This window comes from Cotesia glomerata, linkage group LG6 (genome assembly GCF_020080835.1).
Source record: "Cotesia glomerata isolate CgM1 linkage group LG6, MPM_Cglom_v2.3, whole genome shotgun sequence".
Taxonomy (NCBI): domain Eukaryota; kingdom Metazoa; phylum Arthropoda; class Insecta; order Hymenoptera; family Braconidae; genus Cotesia; species Cotesia glomerata.
The window spans coordinates 19,666,935-19,693,790 of record NC_058163.1 but is presented as its reverse complement, the minus strand read 5'-3'; the positions used below and the strand labels follow the sequence as shown (position 1 = coordinate 19,693,790).

General features: G+C 30.9%; 1 protein-coding gene across 1 annotated transcript; it reads left to right on the top strand.

Annotated features, from left to right (window-relative positions):
* The first annotated feature begins 189 nt into the window (after positions 1–189).
* Positions 190–25,049, top strand: LOC123267422 (L-lactate dehydrogenase-like). Its single transcript, XM_044732041.1, has 8 exons — positions 190–495; positions 10,520–10,693; positions 13,175–13,246; positions 13,440–13,616; positions 13,821–13,938; positions 21,752–22,090; positions 24,221–24,471; positions 24,650–25,049. The coding sequence occupies exons 2-8, from the start codon at positions 10,616–10,618 to the stop codon at positions 24,878–24,880; spliced, it is 1,266 nt and encodes a 421-aa protein (XP_044587976.1). The 5' UTR covers positions 190–495; positions 10,520–10,615; the 3' UTR covers positions 24,881–25,049.
* Positions 25,050–26,856: the final 1,807 nt, after the last annotated feature.

The following is a 26,856-nucleotide window of genomic DNA, read 5'->3' as shown; positions in this document are numbered from 1 at the left end:
TGTGTCTTTATATTTATTATTATTTTGTTTTTAATTACCACCTGACATGCGGCATTGTTACGACTAGATTTTTGTCATCGTTAAATTGTTACAAGAAACACAAAGCGCAATAACGCAATGGAAATAAAATAAAAAATAATAATTCCGATGTTGATGCTGATGATAATAATAATAATGCGGGAGGAGGGACAAGAAAACGTCGTAAAGCAGTCGTTCGGCATCTTATGAAGTATCGGTCGGGGTGGTGGCGTATAATGCAGTCCATGGGTAATTACCGCGTCGCAGAGAAGCTTTATGACCGGCGTATACACATCGAGTATTAATTTTCTCGCGCACCGAGGCCACTCAGCTCACAACGAGCAACCAGCGTCACTGTTCACTTTGGAATACAATCTACAGTCTTAGGTCTTGGGTATTATTGCTGCGGGGGTGAGCTACACACATTTAACAACCACGTAAACGTCATAACCGCTCAAACGAATAAAATTAATAATCGTAAGTATTTAAATTAATAATAATCATTAACGTACTAATTTATTTGCCGATTGCTAAGAGATATTACTGTTCATACTTCTTAACAGATAAGAAGAAACAAGCTGAAAGAGATTCGTTAACTCCAGTTATTTATATTGATACGTACGTTTTAATAAAAATGAAAAATAATAAAAATAATTTTTACGGTTTTTATTATTATTTTTTATGGTTAACGTTTTTTCAAATTAAAAATATATTAAGAATTTTTTTGTTAGCTAATGATTTTATTATGTATTTGTTTGATACTTCAAAAGTGTAGCTGTATGTTTTTAATTTTATTACAAATCTTCAGGTTAGTCATATATTTATCTTAACCTTGGATTTTAATTTTATGATGTCAAAAAGGTTCTATTTATCTCCCGCATAAAAGTGATGCCCAAAATTTGCCTGAGTCATTAACAATAGCTCCTCTACTTCTTTTATATTCTACTATAGAAAAACCCTCTCGACAAGATAAAGCCTGTTTTTTATTGCCGAGTAAGCAAATAACAACCCTAAAGTTTAAAGTTTTTTAGCGATTCAAAAAATTTATTTTATTATTGAATTCGAGGGTTTGAAATGATGATTTATAGTCTTTTTTAACTAATTGAATGCGTACTTGTAAATAGTATTTGTAAGTAGTTTCGGAGATTATTATCAGTGAGCCTTCAATGTGTTTTATACTCCCTCAAGTTTTTAATTGTTAAAGAGCAATAAAATATAACATGGAAAGATCAATTTTTTAGTTATTTAATATTAGAATGGAATACTCTTCGAAACAGATGAAGACTTTTTGTCTAAACAATAAAAACTTTAACTTTGAATAACTTTTGAAAAAATAAGTTTATCGAAAAATCATAAGAGACTTTTGTTGTAGAACATTCAATTTCCTACAAAAAATATCTATCACATTTTCCGGTAAGTTGCTTCTAGAATGTGATATAAAATTCCAAATTTTATATAGATTTTTTTCCATGTCGTATTTGAATGGACACAGAAAATTTTAGTTCGCAATCTCTAAATATCAATATTAGGAGCTCTACTTTCAACAGGATCTTTATTTTGGCATCTTCTGACGAAATATTATGATCATTCAAAGAAATAAAATTTGGCAGTTTTTTTTTATACACCCTAAGTAAACAATTATTATGTGAATACAAACACTGAAAAATTTTTAAATAGGTTCATCTATAGTCACACAGAAAGAAAAATTTCTTGACTGGAGAACAAAATTCTTGACTCAGAATGTTCGGTCGCCTGAAGGAAGACCGAAATTATGTTGGCCAAAGTAAAAATTTTTCTTGAAATTTTATTCTTGGTAGAAGTAATTTTTTCTTAATTCAAATTATCATAAATACTTGATACAATAAATTTTTATATTTGATCAAGATTTTTATATACTTTGGGGAAGCAGCGCTACCTACTTCAGCTGAGAAAAAAATTTTTTTACCTCGAGAAAATTTTTCTCTTGAATATTTGATACCCATTTTATATTATTTTAGCGTGAAGTTATACATATTGAATAAAAAATAATGATTCAATATTATTTGATCGTCCCATTTGACATGTCAATCAATAAAAATATTAATGAAAATTTACCTCTATCGAGGTATTTAATTTTTTGGAGCAAGAGAGAAATTTTCTCAAGACAAAAAAATTTACTTCTATCAAGAACTAAATTTTTTGGAGCAAGAGGCTGAATTTTCTCAAAACAAGATTTTCTTGACCTAAATAATTTTTCTTGGATCAAGATACATATTTCTTAAAGCAAGAGAATTAATTTTGTTGGAATAAGTGTTGAAATTTCTTGTGTCAAAAAAAAATTTTTTTTTCGCTCAAAAAAATAATCATGAAGAAAAATATTTTCTTGGCTCAAGTGAACCATTTTTTCTGTGTAGAAGTTTAAACGCTGCTAAAATTCATATATGATCGGTGGTCAGTCATCACATGACAGTAATTTGTTCTGTGTAAATTCAAAAGAAAAAAATTTATACTCAAACATGCAGCTAGAATAATAAAATCAAAAATAATATAAATAAATAATTCCGAGAATGCGTTGTTGAGGAGAGATTTATATAGATGGTATAACGTAACGAATGGCTGGTTTCAACTATCCTTCGAGATATGACGCCACCTAGTCTCCTGCTCTCCCTTGCAAAGGCTACATATATATGATACAAAGTTCGAGTACGACAAGAGTAAGAAACGATGCCTTGTGCCTTGTGCGTGTATGTACCATAGCTGTTCGCAGATTCACCAAGAGTGGATACAATATAGCAAGCAGCATATACCTCGGGACCGAGCTCAGCGGCGGTTATCCTGAGAGTGTGTCCGATGAGTCCGATAGGGCGGGACACAAGCATAAACAATTGTGGTATGGCCTCGCCCCTTCCGATCTGTGTCCAGACTCATATATAAATATACACATATGTGCATACATATATTTTTAAAATAAAAGGATCAGGATACACTAATAAAAATAAAAATAACAAATAAAAGTACAACGTAAGGTTAAGAGTTTCAACTTAGAACTTTAACTTCGTGGTATTATATTGTATCCACAGTATTGGTTCGATCTGGCGCCAAGTATAGTTCAAATCACATAATATAATTTTCTTATAGCTAAAATTCATAAACCAAAAAAATAATTTTGAAGAGTTTCATTTCTTGAATCAAGACTAAAAATTCTTGAATTAAGTAAAATTTACTTAAGCCAAGAAAAATTTCTTAGTTTAAGAAATTTTCTACTCAAATCAAGAAAATGAAATTCTTTAAAATTATTTACTTGATTCAAGTAAATTTTTTTTTCTGTGTATAATTTTGATATATTTTCTAAAAATTAGTTTGTTAAGTATCATATTGTATTAAATAAAAATTGGTTTAGTAATTAATTAAACTAAAAACCAATCTCAAACAAACTTTTTAGAAGAGTTAAAAAATGGTTTTTATTTTATACGTGGAAAAAATGAACTGAAATAATAATCAATGGAAAATAAATACTATTTCAAACAGTAAAATCGTGATTTTCATATTTGAACGCTCCAATTTAATAACTAAATAGCAAAAAGATACCATTTCAAACAGTATTAACAGTTTATTTAATTGTCAAAAGAAATTAAAATGCCACCCCGGAGTTCAAATCACTGTTTGAAACTAAATATTAACAAGAATCTAAGAATATTTTATAATGTAATTTTTTTTTGTAACTCAAAGCCTCTGAATGAAGTCTTTTGTAGGGGGGACGATCCAGCGATCATACACTCACTGTTGGAAATTTTGAAAATTAAATTTGGTCGAAAAATTATATGTGGCCATATATCATCAGGATATACATGAGCATATCAAATCATATCAGGACATGTTATACCATATCAAGTTAGATATATTCTGATATGGCCACAGATAATTCTTAACGGGTAGTTAATGGTACATTAAGATACGAGTGGCTTAAATGAGCGATTATGACACGGCGTGAAGTTAGCGCACGAGCGAAGCGAGTGCGCTAATACGCCGTGAATGATCACTCATTTAAGCCACGAGTATCTTACACTATTTTGTAGCACCAGTGTCCTAAATTCGTCTTCAGTTTTATTCAAATTTAAATATAAAAATTAATTAAGGAAAAGCAAAAATAGTATATCATGCATAGCAGGACCGCAAGCATTCCAAATAAATAAAATTTAGAATGCTAAAATAAATAATTGCTTAAAAATAGTCTAATAGTATAATCTAATTGTAGTAATCGACAACTTCGCACGAGTTGCACATACTATTTTTTATCACAAATGCGGCGATATATGTGGGCCCAAAATCGGGGTCCAGGGGCAGAGCCCCGGTGGAGTCCAGGGGCGAAGCCCCGGCGGAGCCCCCCCAATCCCAAAAAACAAATGAAAAGTTAAAAAAAAAGAAACAAATATATATCAAATAATAAATCCAAAGTGATTAATATTAATTAACAAAAAATAAATTCACACATTGAAACAATCAATACATAAAATTAAATAACATTAAATTTAGCTGTCACTTTACAATTTTTTAATTTTCTTAAAAATTTTAATTTCCACTTTCTATTTATTATTAAAATCATAAAATGTAAAATCTTAACGAATATTTATCTTTCTTCTGATTGAACTTCAATGGTGAAATGGCAGTTTTGGAATACCATACATTGAGACTCTTCAAATTTTTTCACGCACAAACCTAAGTCTTGATCATAAAATACTGTAGAACAGATAAATGAATGAGGAGTTTCACAATCGTCGAATTGAAAAGTTGAATTTTTCTTTCTTGCAACAGTATTTTCTTGCAAAGTAGATTAAAATTTTTTTTGATGGCGTAATGTATCAACTTTAACTTCATTTGATGCTGATGAACAAGGTTGGTCAAAGTTTGATGAAACATTCATCTTTAGCATTATCTTTGAGTTTGGACATTGAGACTGCTGTTTTAATTCATTTTTCATTTAATACTGGTAAAACATTTGAAATGTTTGTAAAATTTTTTTTCGTCGAAACATCTGAATCGGTTGATTTATTCGAAACGGTAATGTTTCTAATTACAGGAGATGGTTTAGTAGATGGAGGAGTGGATCCAACAGTATTTGTTTTTTTATTCAAAACAATTCCATCGGTGATCATAGAATGAGTACGTTTTTTGTTGTTAACGGAATCGGCAATATAACCTTTAACTACTGTTGATGACTTCCAACCACCATGTCTCTTCATCACTGTCATATCACCTCCAGCATCAGCTAACAATGTGGCAGATGTTCGACGGAAACTATGTCCTGTGTATTTCTTTGCATTTTCTAATTTTAAAAATTCAGCAATGGTTCTAGGCATTGAACCAAACTTGTTAATTCCTATGGGCTGACAAGTACAGCGACCATTTTGGTAATTCAAAAAAAATCTATCTGCTTTACAGGTTTGGGGCCTAGCATCCATATATTCTTTTGCGTAGTCGTAATATATACCATTAATGGTAAATGATCTTGGCTGATTATTTTTTGTTATCGGAACTTTAATAAATAAAGTGTTCTCATCAATTTTTTTGACATCTTCTAATTTCATGTTCATGAATTAACTTCTTCTTAAAGCACCAGAAATTCTAAATATTAAACAAACCTGCAACAGTAAGAATAAAATAAACAAATGTTTAGACTATACAGACATTTTCATACTAAACATATCAATAAATATTTAATTACCTTTGTAGCAAGATATTTATTATCAGGGGTTTCATTTAGAAATTTTTCGATATTTTCTTTTGTAAAAACTTCAGATTTTTTAGCAACGTATTTACACATTTGTTTCTTTAAAAAAAAAACGTTACTTTTTTGTAATTACCAATATCAACATCATCAAATGCTTTGATAGTAGTTTTCAACATCGAATGAAAAGCCCATAAACTGGGAGGGGCATATTTTTGAGAAAGATTATCAAAGTAGACTACAATTACATCTTCAGCAAAAGAATTTGATTTAACATTTTCTTTACGCCATGCTTTAAAAGCATTATAAGTTGCCACATACATTCGTCTAGATTTTGTTGGCATTGATTGTAAAGCTATATTCTTCGCCTTTTCTTTTATCTCGTCAGGAACAAAATCATTATAATCATCGTCTAAATCACTGTAATCACTGTCCATATTTATTACGGAATAAGATTGTTGTTAAATTAAATAATGTTCAGAAAATATTTCACACCAGAATAATGTTTACGACTGAGCGAAATCGTTAATAAAAAACATTTGAGAATCATTAATAGAGGTTTTAGCATACTTCAGACTGAATCATAACCGACAAAAAGATGTAATTTTAATCATTAATTATTTATTATTTTGTATTTTTTCGGGGCTTTGAATGTTTTTAAATATATTATTTGTTTTTTTTTTTTTTGCGGTAAAAGTCAAATTTTTAGAGCAGAAATGTATGAATTGATCGTAAATATGAGCCCGTAGCCTAAAAAATTCCTCTCTACTCGTTTCATAATTATTTATTTAAGTCAACAGTTGAGCGAGTCCTAAATATGAATTTAGGACACGCAGTGCAATAAAAATATTTAACTTTTTTTTTGTCAGATGTAGAATTTTAAGTCCCTCATTTCATCAATCATAAAACATTTATCTTTTATTTATATTATTTTCTGGTTATGTTAGATCCCAACGGAGAACTGCATGAGTTGAGGGCTCAATGGTTGACCACGACCTGATAGTATTATATACTGAGTATAGAATGGATGTATTATATCGAAATGTGTCGAGTATGGAAGATATTTCAGCGAACCGTGGGGGTCTAAGAAGTCAACTTGGACATCAAGAACTAAATGCATATAAACAACTATAAACCCGAGTGCACCATGGTGTCTCCAAGCCTGTGCTTGGTATTCTTTGATGGAATTTATTTAAGTCATAAACCAGAAATATTGAAACTATTTTTAAGATTATTTTAGGCATAATTTTCATTAAATCTCTTTGTTTAAAAGACACAAGAGTTTTTTAAGTCGGTAAATGTATATGTAGTAAAAATTTTTTCTAATTAAAATACATAAAAAATATTAAAGAAAAATAGGTATAAAATATCACATTGTATAAAAAAAAATTTTTATTCATTTTTTTTTTAATTCTTTCATCCATGTATTTCTTCTATATCTCCAAGATACATTTTTAATGTATTCAATCTAGTTAACCTATACTCAATATATATACGAAAATTTGCTGAAAGTTAGTAATTAAAAATATATTTTCATTTTTCATCACACAGGTACTTTTTATACCATTTTTTTCCACGGGGCTTAAATATTTAACACTGACATTTTCACAATGACGATAAATTTTTTACTGTGGAAGTATAATACAAACATACGGAGGATATCCTTGTACCCACGTGAATGTGAATGTGAATGTGAGTGTGAGAAGTTTAAAAGAGAGTTATATAGAGAGATGTAGAGGGTTATTTATGTGTCCATTGGTTTTCCCATTACACTTGCCGTGGCGCTTAAGAATAAGAACCTGAGGAAAATGATATTCTCTCTTGGTACGATTGTTTTTAAAAGTATATAATTTTGTCGGAACAGGAATTTATGTGACGGGCGCACTAGATAAACGCGCTTACGCACTTGCTGGCATAAACAAGCTAAGGATCTGACTGGAGACTGGACTCTACTAGCGGAATAGTTCTCTGAAGTTTCTAAGTAAAGAGTAAAATGAATAAAATAAAAATAAAAATAAAAATAAGAAGAGAAGATTCAGATGCTACTGGTCGCGGATCATGGGGGTTTATGTATGAATTCGCCGATAGACTGTTCACTCTCTTTTATTGGTGTCAGAGCCAGTCAGGAGAACAATAGCTAAGCGGTTTGGCTCTCCGAGTAGCTCGAAAACCTACAGGGGCACCAACAAATAGCCAATTAAAATTCCGTGTGCGAGGTAACGTGTACTATCCGCCGTGGTATTGTGCCATCCAGAATGGCATATCCATAAGACAGTCTCCAAGCAACCCATGCTCTGTACATACTATGTTCATCCTCTTCGTTTTCTTCTTCTTCTTCTTCTTCTGGTACGGCAGCTTCTCGGGTGGTTTAGTTTGATACTTGTTTCTGTCCCGATCGCGAGTTCCGCGAACGAGGAAAAGATATACATAAGTGGCACCTCCACGTCCTTAGACTAACTCTTCTACTTACTAGTAGGCTTGTTAACCGACTTATCTGGAGCAGTCTGACGAGAATTGTTTGATAGTATACTTTACTGAGAACTCAGCCACTCAAGAAAAGATGGAATGCCCAACTATGCCTGTTAATGATGTGATTAAATCTTTCCTGGATTATATAATATAGACCATTTAAATCAACTTAAATCATTTCCGGTCTACGTTAAAGCTTGAATTTATTTACCGAAGGAACTTGTATAAGTACATGGAAAGAAAAATATGGGAACTGTTCCCATAATTATAGGAAATTTTCCCAGAATTATGGGAACATTTCCTATAACGATGGGAATCGTTCCCATAATAGTATAGGAATGGTTTCTATAATTATAGGAATGATTCCTATACAATTATAGGAACCATTCCCATAATATTATAGGAAATATTCCCATAACGATATAGTAATGGTTCCTATATCATTATGAGAACTATTCCCATAATGGTATAGGAAGGATTCCTAGAATATTTTAGGAATCATTCCTATACCATTATGGGAATCATTCTAAAAATAAAATAAAGATAAAATCTTCGTGCGGAGTGAGTTCGAAATGATTCCTATAATATATACACGGGAAAAAAAAATTGGGGCAGCCACATGATTTTCATGTAGTAGGCCATAATAGTTAAAACAACAATAATAATGAAATAATAATAATAATCATAATAATAATAATAATAATAATAATAATAATGTATATTATTAAGAGAATAAGGAAAATTTTGTGGCCAGTGTATTTATGTGATAAAATGGGTTTTTGCTTGGAGTTGTGCCTTTTCAAGGTTTCATATCATTCTCACCAATAGTCAATTTATTATAATAAGAATTTAGGCTGCATCCGAAAATGCTTTGTGTCTAGATACATAATGAAGAAAATGACCTTGTATCTGGTAACTATTGACATTTTTGAAGATATAAACTCATCCCGATGTTACATTCATCAAGAGCTTTCATTTGAATACCCACATGCATTTTGATATATTTTTCATATATATATATATATATATATATATATATATATATATATATATATATATATATATATATATATATATATATATATATATATATATATATATATATATATATAAATATATAAAATACATGAAAAATTGATATAGGTACTCAAATGAAAGGTCTCGATGAGTGTAACATCGAGATGAGCTTATATCTTTAAAGATGTCAATAGTTCACAAGATACAAGGTCATTTCTCAATTATATGTTTAGAGATAGAGCATTTTCGAATGCAACCTAAATATTTGTTATAAATTGACTATCATCATAAATTGACTATCGACGAGAATGATATGAAACCTTGAAAAGGCACAAATTCAAGTCAAGTCCTTTGCAAGACACTAAATTTCACTAAAAAAATCGATTTCATCATGTGACTATCCAGGAAACAAAATTGTTCTTATTCTCTTAATAATATAAATTATTATGATTATTATTTAATCATTATTGTTGTTTTAACTATTATTGCCTGCCACATGAAAATCATGTTGCTGTCACATGAAAGTCATGTATCTTCCACAGGAATGTATTATGCGGCAGCCCCAATTTTTTTTTTCCGTGTAGGATTTAAACCTATATGTTGTGGGAACCATTCCTATACTATTATGGGAATGGTTCCCATAAATTATGGGAACCATTCCTATAATAATATAGGAATAATTCCTATAGCATTATGGGAACCATTCCCATAATATTATAGGAATAATTCCTATAGCATTATGGGAACCATTCCCATAATATTATAGGAATAGTTCCCATAATATTATGGGATTAGTTCCCATAATGATATAGGAATAGTTCCCATAATTTTCTTTCCGTGTAATGAGTAAAAGTGGGTAATAATCTTAGATGAATAAATAATAATCACGACGAAAATACATATAATCGTTTCAGATGGCGAGGGTCTGTGTACAAATTAATATGGCAGGAATTGTTGCTCTATCTCTTTCTCTACTACCTGATGGAGTTGACTTATCGATATGTATATTAAATGAGAAACAACAGAGATATATTACATCGTTTATTGAAACCGTCAATTAAACTAGACCTTTAGCTGAGTTTTTTAAAATCATCAAGACGATTCTTAAGAATAAATAAAAGATTAATTACATCGCCCACAATTTAAAAATTTAGTATTCTTGGTACTGTATGGAATCATCTTGATCCACTTAAAAACATCCATGCTATTAATAATAACGTCCTCAAAAAAAAAAAATAGTCCTCAGAAATTTTTATCAAATTTGTCATTAGAAATCATTGTTAATAATTATTACGTTTAATTGTTCGATAGGATATTCGAAAAGATACGTTACTATTTCGGCAACTTGAGCGAGTTGATCTCGATGTCCTTTGTCCTGGAATTCTACGTGAGTCTCGTTGTCAAACGATGGTGAGACCAGTACAAACTTCTCTCCCTTGGCCGAAGAACCTGGCTCTCTTTATCAGTGCTACCATCCCTGCAGACGTAAGTTACCTATTATTATTTTTACTTTCAATTATACTTCTCAAATTTTTTACAAATCAGATTTAAAATAAATTTCATAAAGCCCCATATCATCTTGTCCAGTAAAATCAAAAATATTATTTCTATCATCTTTAGAGTTGTGGTTTTAGATGCTATCACTATCATTGTTTATTTTTTTTATTTCAATTCACAATTATTTATTTTGGAAGTCGCTGCTGGTGCGAGTGCCTCGAGGAAAGAATAATATTATAAATATAAAGAAATAAATAAAATAAAATATGCTTGGGTATATGCGTATATAGACTGAAGATCGGGGGAATAATAAAAAAAAGTTTTGTCAGAATGAAAGATACTTTGAATGCAAGCGAGGATTACTAAATTACGAAGGCATCCGTTTAGATACCGATCGATAAGCCATAATTGCAGCACTATTCGTTTATTATTGGCTCGTATATTATTTGACGAGATTCAATAAGTTCGCGGGATGGAATATATGTATGTAGGGAAAAGAGAAGAGAGAAGAAAAGAATGAAGAGTTTTCGATAATAAGAGCAAGAGCAAGACCAAATCCTGGCTTGGGCAGGTACAGAATAAAGAAGAAGAAGAAGACCAAAAAGAAGAAGAAGAAGTAGCTTTGGCGTGCAAGGTGGTAAGATTGTATCGCCCGTGGAGGAGCTGCCGAGGTCGTTAAAGGTGCATTCGCAATATCGATCGCTCCGTGAGTCTGATGAATGGGATTTAACGTTTTGACGTGGTCATTTTTGTCTTGGCGAATTATCGAACGGGAATAATTGAATGCCAGAGCTTCCAATCGACCGCGACTGCGATGCGGGTGCATCAGTTTAGTCTTGTAGGTATTAATGTCTGTATGTCTGTATGTGTGTATATTAGATTTGTTCGAGTGAATATAACCTGGGAATATCACGTGCGATGTAAAAAAGGCGGCACCGAGGGAGGTAGGCCTTGTTGGGTGCGAGCTCGCCGATCGCGATCGGATATGCCCGTAAAAAAATACGACGGCGCTTCCGATGATTATCGATGGGCCTTACATAAATTCCACAACTCTTTATCGGCTCCCTTAATCCTTTTATAACGTCGTAAATATAATTAACTCCTTGTTTATACTCTCGAAATTAACGTTTAGTTATTATATTTATTATTATTTTTGTTACTTTTATTTATCACGCGGAATATTGAATTAAGACCGGCTTGGGATGGGTACCGAGGATTTACTTAGCTGAGGATTAGAGCGTCAGGAGGTCGTACTGGGACTGGAATTGGGATTTCGAGAGTGGGCCTATTATTTTTGACCCGCGGGATAGGAACTGATTTATGGAATTGACAATTAATTTAAGCGCTCGAATTAATAATGGTATATATAGCAAATACGAAATAAAAAATAGCGGAATTAACGGGGATTTGCATAACGCAAAAGGCCCATCCACGACATGACTTGTTCGAAACTGGTCTCGACAAATGGGGACCACCCCGTTTGCTTTAATACTGCCGGAGTAGAGAGAGTATATTATAACGACCATAAGTAATTATGAGGATGTTTTCGATTGATTTTTTAATTGATTGCAACATATAACTGAATAATCCTACAAGTAAGTGTACTGAGGTTCTTCCCTTTCAACAGCGATTCTGCACCTCGGCAAGTGGTCTTTTTCTTTTTAACGTTTTATCACAATTTCAGTGTAAAATTTCAACTATTATTGATTCTTTAAACATTTTGCATAATTTTTTTTTATTTCAGATCTGAAAATAAAAAATTTCTTGAAAAAATTCGAACTGAATATTTCGAAATAAGAGCCAAATTTTAAAGAGAGAGCATTTTTCTTAATTCGAGTTTTTCTTTCAGCACACGTATTAGAATTATTTTTCAAAAAATCATAGAATTTTTCAGTCACAATCCATAAAGCATGCCCTTAAATCCAACAACTCTAAGCCGTAAGCCATAAGATATAATATAACCCGACGTACCGTAATATAACATGAATTTGCCGAGTATGAATGCAAACAAATTGAAGTTATTTACAGGTATGATTTTTAAATTACGGTTGTATTTAGTGAAGGTTATGAATCATAAAGAAAATAGTATATTATTTATTTGGTATGAATCTAGCAAGGAAGTAATAATGAACCTCTCATCGCATTAGTCCCTTGTGTACTTTCCTTACCGATGATTTACTGATCAGACGGCCCTTGAGTGTAAATTTACCCGAGGAAACCCGCTAAGAAGCCAGGTAATCTCCGCGGGGTTTCGTTTACAACGTACTTTTTAGCATTTCTAAGCTTTTTCCCTTTACCTTAAAATATAAATATTTGTTTTTATTTTTATTTTTACTATGCCAGACATCCGAAAACCCTTTTACTATTTTCACTAAAACAGTTTACGACATACCCTTTTTTAAAATTTTATTTTATTATTATTTATAAGGCCATAAAGTAACAAAAATAATTCTTTTATTTTTTATGCAGGGCTTAGTAGCGATGGACAGTCTCAGTGAAAGTGACAATAAAAATACCAAAGAAAATACTGAAGAGGACACGGTAAGCGCATTGCGATTACAAATTTTTTTCACACACTACCCAAGGGTTTTTTTTTTAAGCCAAAAATTTATTTTTATTATAAAAATAAAAAAAAAATTATAATAATGTGGAAAATTTTTTACTGAAAAAAATTTTTATTTTATTTTATAAAAATATTTAACGACTCACTACATGAGCGGAATGTTATTTTCAGGGTGAGTCAGACCCCGAGGAGAGAAGAGAGAGGATGGAGCCGATCAGAACGAGCACAAAAAATGCCTTGAAAACAACCCACCAGAATCTCTCGGATATTTATCCCCACCGTGTGAAGGTGTCGATAGTCGGCGCGGGAAAGATCGGCGTCGCCTGTGCGATCGCGATTCTCATGAGGGTGACCGTCATCTTGATCGGTTTTACTTAAGCTTACATAAGCATTTATTTAAGTTAATGTAATGTAATGGGTAATGGGTAGTGGAGTTAACATTATTTTAATGCGACTGCATAGTATTCGTAAAAAAATACGAAATACAAAATACAAAATGAGCTAAATGTTGGTGTATAATTACGGCAATTAATCTGTCGGTTAAATTTACAGAGAATGGCAAGCGAGGTCTGTCTGATCGACAAGAATGCGGTAAGAGCGGAGGCCGAAGCTGAGGACATCCGGCACGCAGGCATCTTCTTAGGTAATCCTCTGATCACCGGTACAGCGGGTAAGGATTCCCCAAATGTTTTATCGACACTAAGACAAAACACTTAAATTTCTTCCACCTGTTTTTGAGGTTATTTTTATTACTACTTAGAGGCGATCGCCCTTCATTGCCGCTAATTGTTAATAATTTACTCTTCGGTTAAGTTAATCTGGGAGAGTGTACATTTTTCATTAATGAATATTAAACTCACTTGTTTTCATTTTGTAGGACTTTCGGCAGTCGAAATAGAAGTAGATTTTTTAGAGCAACCAAAAACTTTCAGGACCGGTAAAACAGATCGGTTTATTTTTTTACCATTGTAGACAGATGAGTAATTTTTGGCCTTGGAAAATGAATAAACATGAAAATTGAAGCTTTTTAATGAGTTCATAAACTCATTTATTTGGAAAACATTTTTTTATTTTTCTAAAGAAGAGAAAAGAAAAATTTTCAAAAAAAATTCTGACAAATTTTTCTTTTCCAAATTATCTTGCAATTGTGTCACATAATTCCTGAATAGCATAAGAAAAAATTTTTCAAACTCAATATATATTTTTTTCAAGAAACTGGACTAACTAAATTAAAGATTTCTTATCATTTTTTGATAAATTTATAATTTCAAAAGTTGCTCAAGATTAAACGTGCACGGAGAGAAATTTATAGGAACCTTTCCAAATCTCCAAATCATTATAGGTATCAATCCTATGCTCATTATAAGAACCATACCCATAGTTTATTGGAAACATTCCTATACAATAATAGAATAGCTTTATATACAGTAGCGCTCAAAAGTATTTTGACAAATATATTTAATGGTTTAATTAAAAATAAATATGAAACACAATAATCATTTATTTATTTTTTTAACACCTTTTGAATGAACTACAGAATAGTGTCAAAGAGGTTCTTATTCGTAATAAAAGAAAGTTTAATTTTTAAAATATTAGGAAAATGGTGGCTCAAAAGTATTTTGACATTTTTGAAAAAAAAAATAATTTAACGCATAATTATAATTTACAGCAATAAATATATTAGTATTTAGTAGCATATCCCTTGGCCTTTATGACAGCCTTGCATCGCTCCGGCATTGAGTCGATTAATTTTTGTAATCGACTTATTGGAATTTGATCCCACTCATTTTTTAGAGTTTCAAACAAAGCGTTTTTGTTTGAATAATTTTGGGTTTTTACACTACGTTTCAATTCTTCCCAGAGATTTTCTATCGGATTCAAGTCGGGACTTTGACTTGGCCACTCAAGAACTTTAACTTTTTCACGATTTAATAAGTCACTAATATGCTTTGATCTGTGTTTGGGATCATTGTCTTGTTGAAAATACCACTTAGCTGGCATGTGATGTTTAGCATATGGTAACATCTGAGACTTTAATATATTTGCATACATGAACCGATCCATTTTTCCTTCTATTCGAACTAATGGTCCAACTCCAGACCGTGAAAAACATCCCCAAACCATCGCACTACCACCTCTATGTTTAACTGTGGGTATTTGATACCGATAATCGTATTTTTTGTTTACTGGACGCCGAATGTACTTGATACCATCAGATGACATTAAATTAAATTTACTTTCGTCACTCCATAAAACTTTAGACCACTCTAAACTTGACCACGATATATGCCGTTTCGCGAACTCAAGACGAGACTTCCTGTTTTTTTTCGATATTAAAGGTTTTTTAGCCGGTCTTCGGCCATATAACCCTAGGACCTTTAAGCGTCGTTTAACAGTAGAAATATGAATATCTACGTTATATTTTTCTTTTAATTCATTTTTTATCATTACAGCGGACATCCGTATATCATTTGCTGATAACTTTTTTATAATATGATCGATGTAAGAAGAAGTTTTTCTTGGGCGGCCTGTTCGAGGCTTACTTTCGACAGTTTTTCTTTTGTTATAGACTTTATTCCATAAGCTAACTAACTGTCGAGACACTTTAAACAAACGAGCAACTTCTGTTTGTTTCAATCCTTGTTTTAATGCATTAATAACGGCTTTTTTAAAATCACTAGCATATTCCTTGCACATAGGCATATTGAAGTAACCACAACAAGTAAATATATGTAATAATAAAAACTAAGGAACAAGTAATCTGCGAGATTTTTTCAAGTCAAATGCGTGTCAAAATACTTTTGAGCTCACGGTAAGTCAAGTACGTTCGGTGGCGCGGTGTGTAAACAAACAAGTTATAATTTGATACGCTTAAATAGTCGCAATTACACTATTCTACATTATACTCAATACATTTTCCGATAGGCTTTTATTTTAAAAAAATATTAAAAAATTTTATGTTGTCAAAATACTTTTGAGCGCTACTGTATATTATGGGAATGGTTCCTATAATATGATAGGAATTGTCCCTATATTATTAAAGGAATGGTTCCTATAATATTATAGAAATGGTTCCTATAATATTATGGAAATGACGCACATAATAATAGAAAAATGTTTATGTTCATAATAATGAAGCAATCACATCAAAAATATAAAGTAATTATTATATATTATTTTGCTAATAAATTTTTTTTGTAAATAAAAATTGATCTTTCACTAGTGTGAAAAAATTTCTTTTTCATAATTTTTATTCACGTGTGTACTTAATCTTAAATTGTTTATTCCAACTCAGTTATTATTGTGTTAGATAATATTGAAAAATATTGTAGCAATTCTAAAGTTTCTCTAATAAAAGGGATATTTTTTCACTATACAATTAGAGGAGCAAAATAGATATGGAAATTCATTATTTATTTTTACAATTTCATTTTATTTTTAAAACAAATTATTTATTTACAATACATACGTTAAATATTTATTAAATCCACCTTTTGAGTACGTAAATTTTATTATTTATATGAACAATATTACTTATTTTACATATTTCAAATAATGTTATTGAGAAGTAAGTAAAATTATCGAAATTACTAATAATTTCAAATGCTTCATAGTGGTCATCGAAGTCACAAATAACTTGAGTTATAATGATAAATATCTCAATATTATTAGGCATCATCACTATAATAATATGGGAATGGTTCCCGTAATATTATAGAAATGGTTCCTATAATATTATAGTAATGGTTCCTATAATATTATAGGAATGGTTCCCGTAATATTATAGGAATGGTTCCTATAATATTATAGAAACTATTCCTATATATTATGGGAACCATTCCTATATATTATGGGAATCATGCAGATATTACAGTTATAATTATAGGTATCGTTCCTATAACTATAGGAACCATTCCCATAATTATAGTAACATTTTCCAAAAATGATGGGTACAATTCCCATAATTTAAGTAATCGCTCCTAAAATGGTATGGGAAAACATTTCATTAAAATTATAGGAATGATTTCCATACTTTTCTCTCCGTGTGGACATATCCTAAATTTGCAGATTTCTTGAACTTTTTGCAAACTTATAGTTTTTATGAAAAAAATTTCTCATCTATTTCGGTGTATTTAATCCTGACTAAATTACACTACTCACAAAAATTAAGGGAATAAAAAAAAAATGCAAATTTTTTTTAGATTTTTGACAGGCTGTATTTCAGCGGAAAATGATCGTATCACAAAAATAAAAAATGAATTTTAAAGCTCCGAGACTCTAGTTTTCAGATCTTAAAGTCAAAATTTTTTAGGAAGTACGGTTTTAACATGATCCGAAGAAATAGAGCGAAAAAAAATTTTCGAACTTTTTGAATTTTTTTTTTCGCTCTACGGGCTCGGAAAAATTTTTTTAGATGAAGCGACCTTATGGAACAGATAGCCTGTTTATTCAGCTTCAATTACATTTTTTATTTAGCGTGATACGACTATTCGTTACAGAGATATCCGAGATTAGACGAAAAAGGACGTTTATGTCTTTAACCATCAATATCTCTGTAACTAATAATCGCTCAGCAAAAAAAGGACATTTTAGGAAACTGGAAGAAATTCCCAATAAAATTTTATAAAAAAATTCCAGAAAAAAAAATCTTATCGATGTACGATTCCGCGTTAAAGAAAGTTAAAAAAAGTGAATTTTTCCCTTTCTTTGGTTAATCGACTGTATCTTAACAAATATCGACGGGGAAGCTAGACATTGCAGGAATTTTTACACCTTAATGTACCCCTGAAAACCCATTAAATTTTCAGATCGATCCATTGAGTAGTTTTTCCGCCCCGATAATTCAAAATTTTGAAAAAATTAAAGGAATAAGATTTTATCCATTATCGTGCTGCAATCTTCATAAAAATGAAAAATTGATTTTTTTTGTTTTGCTCTCAGATTGCTTCGGCTCAACAGTAAATTTAAATAAAAAAAAAAAAGACAAACATAAAAATTGAAAAAAAATTTTTTTTTTGTAAAAAAATTTTTTTTTTCAAATTTTTCAATTTTTTTGTTTGACCTTTTTTTTTATTCAAATTTACTGATGAGCCGAGGCAAATTGTGAGCAAAACGAAAAAAAAAAATCAATTTTTCATTTTTCTGAAGATTGCAGCACGATAATGGATAAAATCTTATACCTTTAATTTCTTCAAAATTTTTAATTATCGGGGCGGAAAAACTACTGAATGGATCAATCTGAAAATTTACAGGGTTTTCAGGCGTACATTGAGGTATAAAAATTTTTGCAATGTCTAGCTTCCCCGTCGATATTTGTTAAGATACAGTCGATTAACCAAAATAAGAGAAAGTCACTTTTTTTAACTTTCTTTAACGCCGTATCGTGCATCGATAAGATTTTTTTTTCTGGAATTTTTTTATAAGATTTTATTGGGAATTTCTTCCAGTTTCCAAAACTGTCCTTTTTTTTTGTTGTGCGATTATTAGTTACAGAGATATTGATGGTTAAAGACATAAACGTCCTTTTTCGTCTAATCTCGGATATTTCCGCAACGAATGGTCGTATCACGCTAAATAAAAAATGTAATTGAAGCTGAATAAACAGGCTATCTGTTCCATAAGGTCGCTTTATCTGAAAAAATTTTTCCGAGCCCGTAGAGCGAAAAAAAAAATTCAAAAATTTCGAAAATTTTTTTTTTTGCTCTATTTCCTCGGATCATGTTAAAAACGTACTTCCTAAAAAATTTTGACCTCAAGATCTGAAAACTAGAGTCTCAGAGCTTTAAATGCATTTTTTATTTTTGTGATAAGATCATTTTCCGCTGAAATACAGCATGTCAAAAATCTAAAAAAAATTTGCATTTTTTTTATTCCCTTAATTTTTGTGAGTAGTGTACAATAGTGATATATCCATAAAATTTATTACAAATCTAAATCAAAGGAACTTTGTCGAGTAGTAAAATAAAAATCAACTCATCACTTTAATAAAATAAAAATAAAAATAAAATAACCTAAAAGTGATTTAACTCATCATATCAACGGGTGCAGAATCGGTCGCTTTGACGGATCACGCTCGTCGCCTCGAGTTATCCCGGAGCTCAAAGACAGCTAATACTTATTATATACCTACTACTATTATACATCGAAGCTACAGACTACCAGTACAGCAGTGGCCCGGACACGACTGGAGCTTCGACGAAGTGCCGGCATCGGACTACTCGGTGCTAATCTCGTCAACAGATCTCACCGTTCACTCTATACCACTCTTTCCAGTCCCTATTTCAGTCCTAAAATATTTTTTTCCTTAGTGTCTCTCTTTTCTCCACTCTCTGGCTATTATATCGCTCCAGTAAGATCGAGATGCTCCAGACTGACTTCTCAGCCGGCTCAGAGATTACCGTATAATACCTGGCTAGTGTGTGTAGTGGCTTTAATATTTGTTAGGGACAGAAAATAAATATCTCTTGATATATCTTTGAATTACTAGCCACCTTTACCCGTACGTTTGTCACGTTCCTTTATAATTTTTGGCTTTCTCAGAATAAACTATAAAGGTTTTCACTTTGAGAATTAAGACACAACACATATTCCGATATCTTAATCTACATTCTTAGTCTCCATAACCTGTCACAAATTTCACCTTTGTCTTACTGACTTATGGCTATTTGTATTTACAAACATAAGAACCAAGAAGAAATGCGAAAACATTTGATTTAACCATCAAAAGCGAGTTATTTTCCTCTATCTCATTATTTGATTTAGCTTTTTGCGAAAAAACCGAAAAATTATAATTTTGAAATTTATTTCTGATAGAGTTTGTGAAAATTCTATTTTAAAACTATAATTTTTACATATTTTTTCTAATAGACAATTAATTATTAAAGTAGCTCGGTCATAAATGCAAAATTTTAAGAAGGTTTCGAAATTTGAAATATGGGTTATAGAATATGCATTACATGTGCTGTTGAAATTTGAAATCAATTGACCATACCAGAAATGAGGTAATTGTAATTAAAAATGACATTTTAGCACAGACAGTGTGGGTGGAGAGTGAGAAAATCACAAATATTAATGGTCATTGTATTGAAAAGATTTTAAGATCATTTCAAAAAACTAATACCGGTTAGAATATATTTAAAATAATCCGAAGAAATTTTAAAAATTTTGACCATGTAGTTTTTTATAAGTTGTTAATAAACTGCTTAGTTAAACAAAAATAACTATTAGTAAAAGCGAATAAGAGATAACTCGTAAGAAAGGCAGCACTAGCGAATTAATAGAAAAGAAATAGCACAAACTATGTCCCAAGTGAACTACCTTAAGTGTATACTTTAGGCTGTAAAAATTTAATTATTTTTTCGTTCATGTTAAGTTCATCCAGTATAAGTTATATCATAATACAGAAAGGAACATGGAAGAAAAAATAATTAAGTTTTTACAGCTTATAGTATACAGCCGATAATTAGTTGCCTATAAAAAATATATAAAAATTAGACTGTCTGTATTATGATATAACATACTAATATGATATAAAATACTACTTGATCCAAAAAAATTATGTTAAAGAGAACTGGTTGTTTTGATTCAAAACTTTTTAATCTTGAAACTCATTTTATAAAAATTTCTCTACAAAACCGACAGTGTGTAAAAATTTTTTTTTTTTTTTTTTTTTTCAATAATTATAGGAATTGTAGGAATTTAAAAATTTACTGAAATATTTAAGAAAACAAAATTTTTTCTGATATACACAAAAAAATTTTACTCGTTATCATTGCAGTGAATTTTTGCATTTCCAACAATCTTAGTCGATTAGGGAAAAAAATGTTTATACGCCCTATTGGTATTAGTAACACTAGATGTTGGTATCTCGTTTAAAAATAATAAAATGATTCATCAAAATTGCTAAAATTATTGAATAGACTCTTCTGTATTTAACTTTTTTTGCTTTAATTTGTGAACTTGAATTAATACAAACTGAATACCTCGAAATAAGAGCGAAATTTTCAAGAGAAAACTTTTCACGAATTGAATAATTTTTTTCTTTGTAACAATACCCTAGAACATACAATACCAAAAGATAATCTTAAGAATGGATACTCCGTCCTGCACCTCCTTAAATTGATCGTTTAAAGTAAGCGCGTGTTCGTGACAAACATGGTGATGATTACCAATAACAAGGTCGCCTGAACGCTGCCTGTTGATAGAGAGGAAGAGGAAGGGGCTCACAATTTTTAATATGAGGCGACCGATAAATAGTAACAGCAGTTGGGATTCATGGAACAAGAACGGATCCTTAACTGCTTCTTCAAAATACCGTTGTAAGGACATTAGAATATCTTCATCTCCTACTCGTGTCTTCATTAAGTCGCGCTTATTCTCTCGTTGTTCTTTTCTTAAACTCTGTCCTCACTCCTTACTGTATCTATGTATATGTATATATACATTGTACACAATGTGCTTTATTAAATATGTGGTGCTTGCAGATATGACGATGGTGAAAGAATCAGCGGTGGTGATAATCGCCCTGGGGGAACCGGGACCCGGAGAGTCACCCAACGTAAAAGTTAATTTGGAAATATTCAAACGGGTAATACCCGCGATAGCCAAGTTCGCTGGTCGTGCAGTGTTGGTTGTTACGACACGACCCGTCGAAGTGATGTCGTACATAACCTGGCGGCTATCAAACTTACCATCGAATCGTGTAATCGGTACCGGGACTCTTGTCGACACAATGAGGTTCCAGTGTCATCTGGGTCAAAGACTTGGAGTCGCTAATACTTCAGTCTGTTGCATGAGCATCGGCGCACAGGGAGATTCATCAGGTAAAATTCAACGACCTAATTTTGGGCTATAATCTCAGGTTTTAATCATTCAAGGGATCATTCGTTAATGCGGTGAAGAAATTAGATTGCTTTTTGAAATTTATATTTCAAAACAAGTTCTTGCAGCTTTTGGTGTTAATAATTTTTTTATGAAAAAATAAATTTATATTTTAGCATATCTAACAGTAATTGAGGTAAAAGTGTCAATTACTGACACTAACAGACACGGCTATTACAATTTTTATCATTTTTAAAACTAAGATGGGTGAATTTCTTTGACATTGTTATAACTAATTTTTTGATGATAAAATTCATGTTTTACGATAGTTTCTCAAATTTAATGATTGATTTTGACTGATAAAACCAATCACCCGGATCAACCAATCGTTGACAGCCTCTGACAAAACCAATTGATCTTATTAGTGACATAACGTTGTATCAACTGTTACTTTTACGATTACTTTTAAATCACTTTTAAATGAATCTCGAACATTAATTAGGTAAAATACCCAGTAGTTGAACAATTTTCAAAGTAAAACGTATTCAATCTTACTTTTAATAAATAAAAATTTATTTATCAGTTACAAAAAGTGTTTCTCATGAAAATATAAACAATTTTAAATTTATTAATGCGTAAAAAAACATAAATGATTAAATATTTATATTTTTAAAAGGTTTTAAAGATAAACTATAAATGCAATAGTAGTTGAACAACCCGGGAGCAGTACTTGACCCAGCATTTTGGATGGCATAGCATATAAAGCTAATAAATTTGTCTTTTATTGATATATCACAAGATTGTTATAAATAATTCATGATGAATAATATCTATAAGATATAAAAAGTATATGATACGTTTTTATTTTTATATCTTTACTGCTATTATTATTATCATTTGTAAGTCACAAATCACTAATAACATTAAAATTTAAATAATTTCTTGTTAAACAATAAATTATCTTCAGTGATCTATAGTATTACAGACTTTTTATAATTATTTATCTTTTTTTATCACTTTAAATTAGACTTTCCTGTAAAAATTTTTGTTTAGGTTTAAGAATTTGACTATTGAAATATACCAGGAAAGTTCTAAAAAATAAAATTAAACATGATATAAAATCTTTAATTAATTCCATTACGCTCTTCTTCTTCATGTAGATTTTATTAAATCTGTAGTAAATAATACTAGTCCCAATGCTGATTAATAGAACATGAGCTATTATAAGTTACAATACTGTCAAAATTATGTTTTTACAAAATAAATAACATTTCACTTCAAATTTTGATGTTTTTGTTGCATAAATTGTCAACAAAATTATGAAATTATTGTATTCACATTATTTATATCGGTAAAAAGTAATTAAACCACATTGTTTATTATCGCACCACTACTCTGTAGACTCTGTAGACTATGTCCAACTACTGTTGCAAAAATAAAAATCATAAGGACCAAAACTTGAACATACGACGCTAGATTGTTCAAGTTCTGGGTACAGCTTTGAAAATTGGGCGGTGTACTTAGACGATATAATTTAATTTTAAAATCATATTTTTTAGCTTTGCAAAAAATATGTGATGTTTAAAAAAAGCTATTTAATTTATTAGTATCATTTTTATTACATAAAATGATCATATGTCGTTTTTTTTACTGATTGAAAGTCTTAAAATTTAGTACTAAGTCAATAAATAATGTTAAAATACAGATATTACTTATAAAAAGTATTAAAATTTTGTATTAATGTTAATTTAAAAATTCTGTTCAATTATTGGACCCGTTTTTTACGGTGTTTAAGTATCTGAGTATTTTACCTTAACATTCTTTTTTTGAATAAAATGTTCTTAACACTAGGAAAAAAAACATTTTTAGAAGAAGAGTAATTTGGAATATGATAATAATGATGACAAAATAAATTTCGATGAAAATCTCTTCTTAATTTGAAAATCGGGATATCAATCAATAACTTAAAAATTGATCCGTAATTCAGTAAATTTTTTTTTTAAGAATTTGATTTTTCAACAGAAAATAAAGTATTTAAAAAAAAATATAAAAATAAAAATAAAAAACGATCCCTTGAATGACAAGATTGACATTTCAGCATAATTTATTAATATCATAAATTATAAATAAAGTACCAGTCTGGTCGAGCGCTCACTTAGCCGGGATAAAGCTGCGCGATATAAACCCAAAAATGGGGGAACTAAATGACCCTGAGCGGTGGCATGAGGTGACAAGCTCAGTGAGCGAGATGGAATCAAAGTTAGCGGGTGAAAAGGGTGAGAAAGGACCGAGCTGCTGGTGCTTGGCATTGTGTACCGTCGAGATTGTCGATGCCATTCTGAGGAATACCAAGGTCGTGCTACCAGTCGCAACACATATTCACGTAAGAATTTTTACAAGGCGGATCATTGATCACGATCGATGACTACTGGTGTTTCTTGCCATTCCGATTCCGATTCACTTATACATACTCAGTTTTTTTTTTTCTTCTTTTTATATTATTTAGCCAGTGCTTAAAGGATATTTAGCGTCGCTTACGCTTAACTTTTTTTATATTGCAGGGTTGCAGTCATGGCACCGACAAGGACGTCTACATGTCCATGCCCTGTGTTCTCGGAACCGGCGGCGTGCATCAACTGGTCAAACACAAGCTGACCGAGTCGGAGAAAACTAACTTGCAGGCATGCGCCGATGGAATCCGAAATGTTCTTCGCGAATGTGGGATTCTCATGGAACCACGCGACGACCAAAACGACGACAGTGATGACCATGATGATGATCATCATCACTGATGTATATTTCATCAAATTTCATCATGCATCATGTTTATGTTTATATTGATATTGATATTGATGTTTTTTATAATGATATTTATTACATTATTATTTTTCAATTTATTCCCCATTGTGCTTTTACGACCTGTGTGATCTTTTGTAATTCAATCTACAATCATATTTCCCTCTTCCCTCTTCATTTTTTCTGTATAAATAAATGTATGCAATATATGCACATCTATATGGACGTATGTTTAAGTAAATAAACCCCATCTCCTTCTCCATCCTTCCTTATACCGCACTGAACAGAAATAAGTCGAATTAGTCGTTGAATGGACTAGCGGGTTCTCGGATACTCGTTTTATCGGAAATGAGAATCTTTCGAGTCTTCCTCATTCAATAGAACATCTGGCGATCGATTACACGTAGGTTATGTATCCGCTTTGCCATTATTATCAAACACTTGAAAAATTTTATTTGCCGGCGAAAAAGGCCTACTTTTGTGATCAGTTAATAGAATCTAATTCTGCGATCAAGACTGAAATAATACTACATCCGATTTCTGATTGCTTTTTTTTTAGTTTTTAATAGAAGCAAAAAATCAATTATGTACAAAAATATATAACGCACAACTTCCAATTGCATAGAAATTAGGCCGGAATTTTGTAACAGACTGTAAACAATTGCGAACTACATTATTGTTAAACAGTCTATCCAACTGAGGACTTCGGCTCTGGACTTAGATTATAAATAAATAGTTTAACTGGATCTGACTGCTGGTTTGTGTCTTAATTTATATATCAGTTTATTTAATTATTTATGATTGAATTAACTTGACTGTTTATTTTATATTATTTTTCCTAATTCTCTTTGTTTACTCACTCTATCCCTTTTTCCTAACACTATTGTCGATTTTCCCCACGGATACCTATATAAGATTGGCCCTTGAAGCAACGGATTTGTTATTTCTCTGGGGAAAAAAAAAATAACGTATCCAAACGTGCACTAACCCAGTCTGGATTGTAGCTGCGGTGTTGCTTAGGAGGCTAAGAGCGCCCCCTAAGTCTTCTATTTGTCAAATAAATCAATTTTGGGTAACCTGGAGAAGAGTACGTGGACCAACGACTCCGCTGTCGGTCAATGCGAATATCTTTTTATTACAAAATTTATTTGTGATGCTGAATTTGTCGTTAATTAGATGCTTTATTTATAATTTTGTTTCTTCTTTAGATTCCGAACAATCGTTAATAACATTCGTTAAAAATGAATTTTGCACTACTAGCTTAACGACGATCATATTTTCATTCTCCATTAAATTTAATTTTTCAACGAAGAAATAATGTATTAGTCGTTAAATCCATTTTTTTAGTAGAAAATATTTTTAATAAGCATTACATTTAATTTTTCAATGGATAATATTTTCATTGGAAAATTAAATTTAAAGAATTACTGCATTGTTCTTCCACCATAAACTTGTGAATTCCCTTAAATTTTTTAGTTACTGCTCTAAACTCTTGATTTCTGATCTTTTCAAGTTTCTGCTATAAAAAAAACAATGGCTGCGTTCAAGTTTACTAAGTTCTTAGCAGATCTGAGCATATCTTGTAGCAACAACTTAAAATAACTATATTATTTTTTTTTTTAACCTATAATAAAACAATGCAAGGTATATTTATTTAAGTGTGTTTAAAATTAATTTTTTTGGTAGATAAAGTCAGCCCTGCTCAGAACTTAGTAAACCTGAACGCAGCCAATAATTTTAAAAAATTGGGAAGTAATTGATTCTACTTCGATTTTCAAAGTCGAGTTTTTATCAGACTTCCATGTCTTAAGATGGCTCGAAAGTATTTAAAAATTATGTTGGTGAGCCGAAAGAGCTTAAAACATTGCAACAACCATTTTGAGCTTAAGGGGGTATTCTGGTCTAGAAGCATAAAATTTCAGGTAATTTTTAAAGTGCCGTAAAAAAAAGGCAATCAATATTTTTACTACAA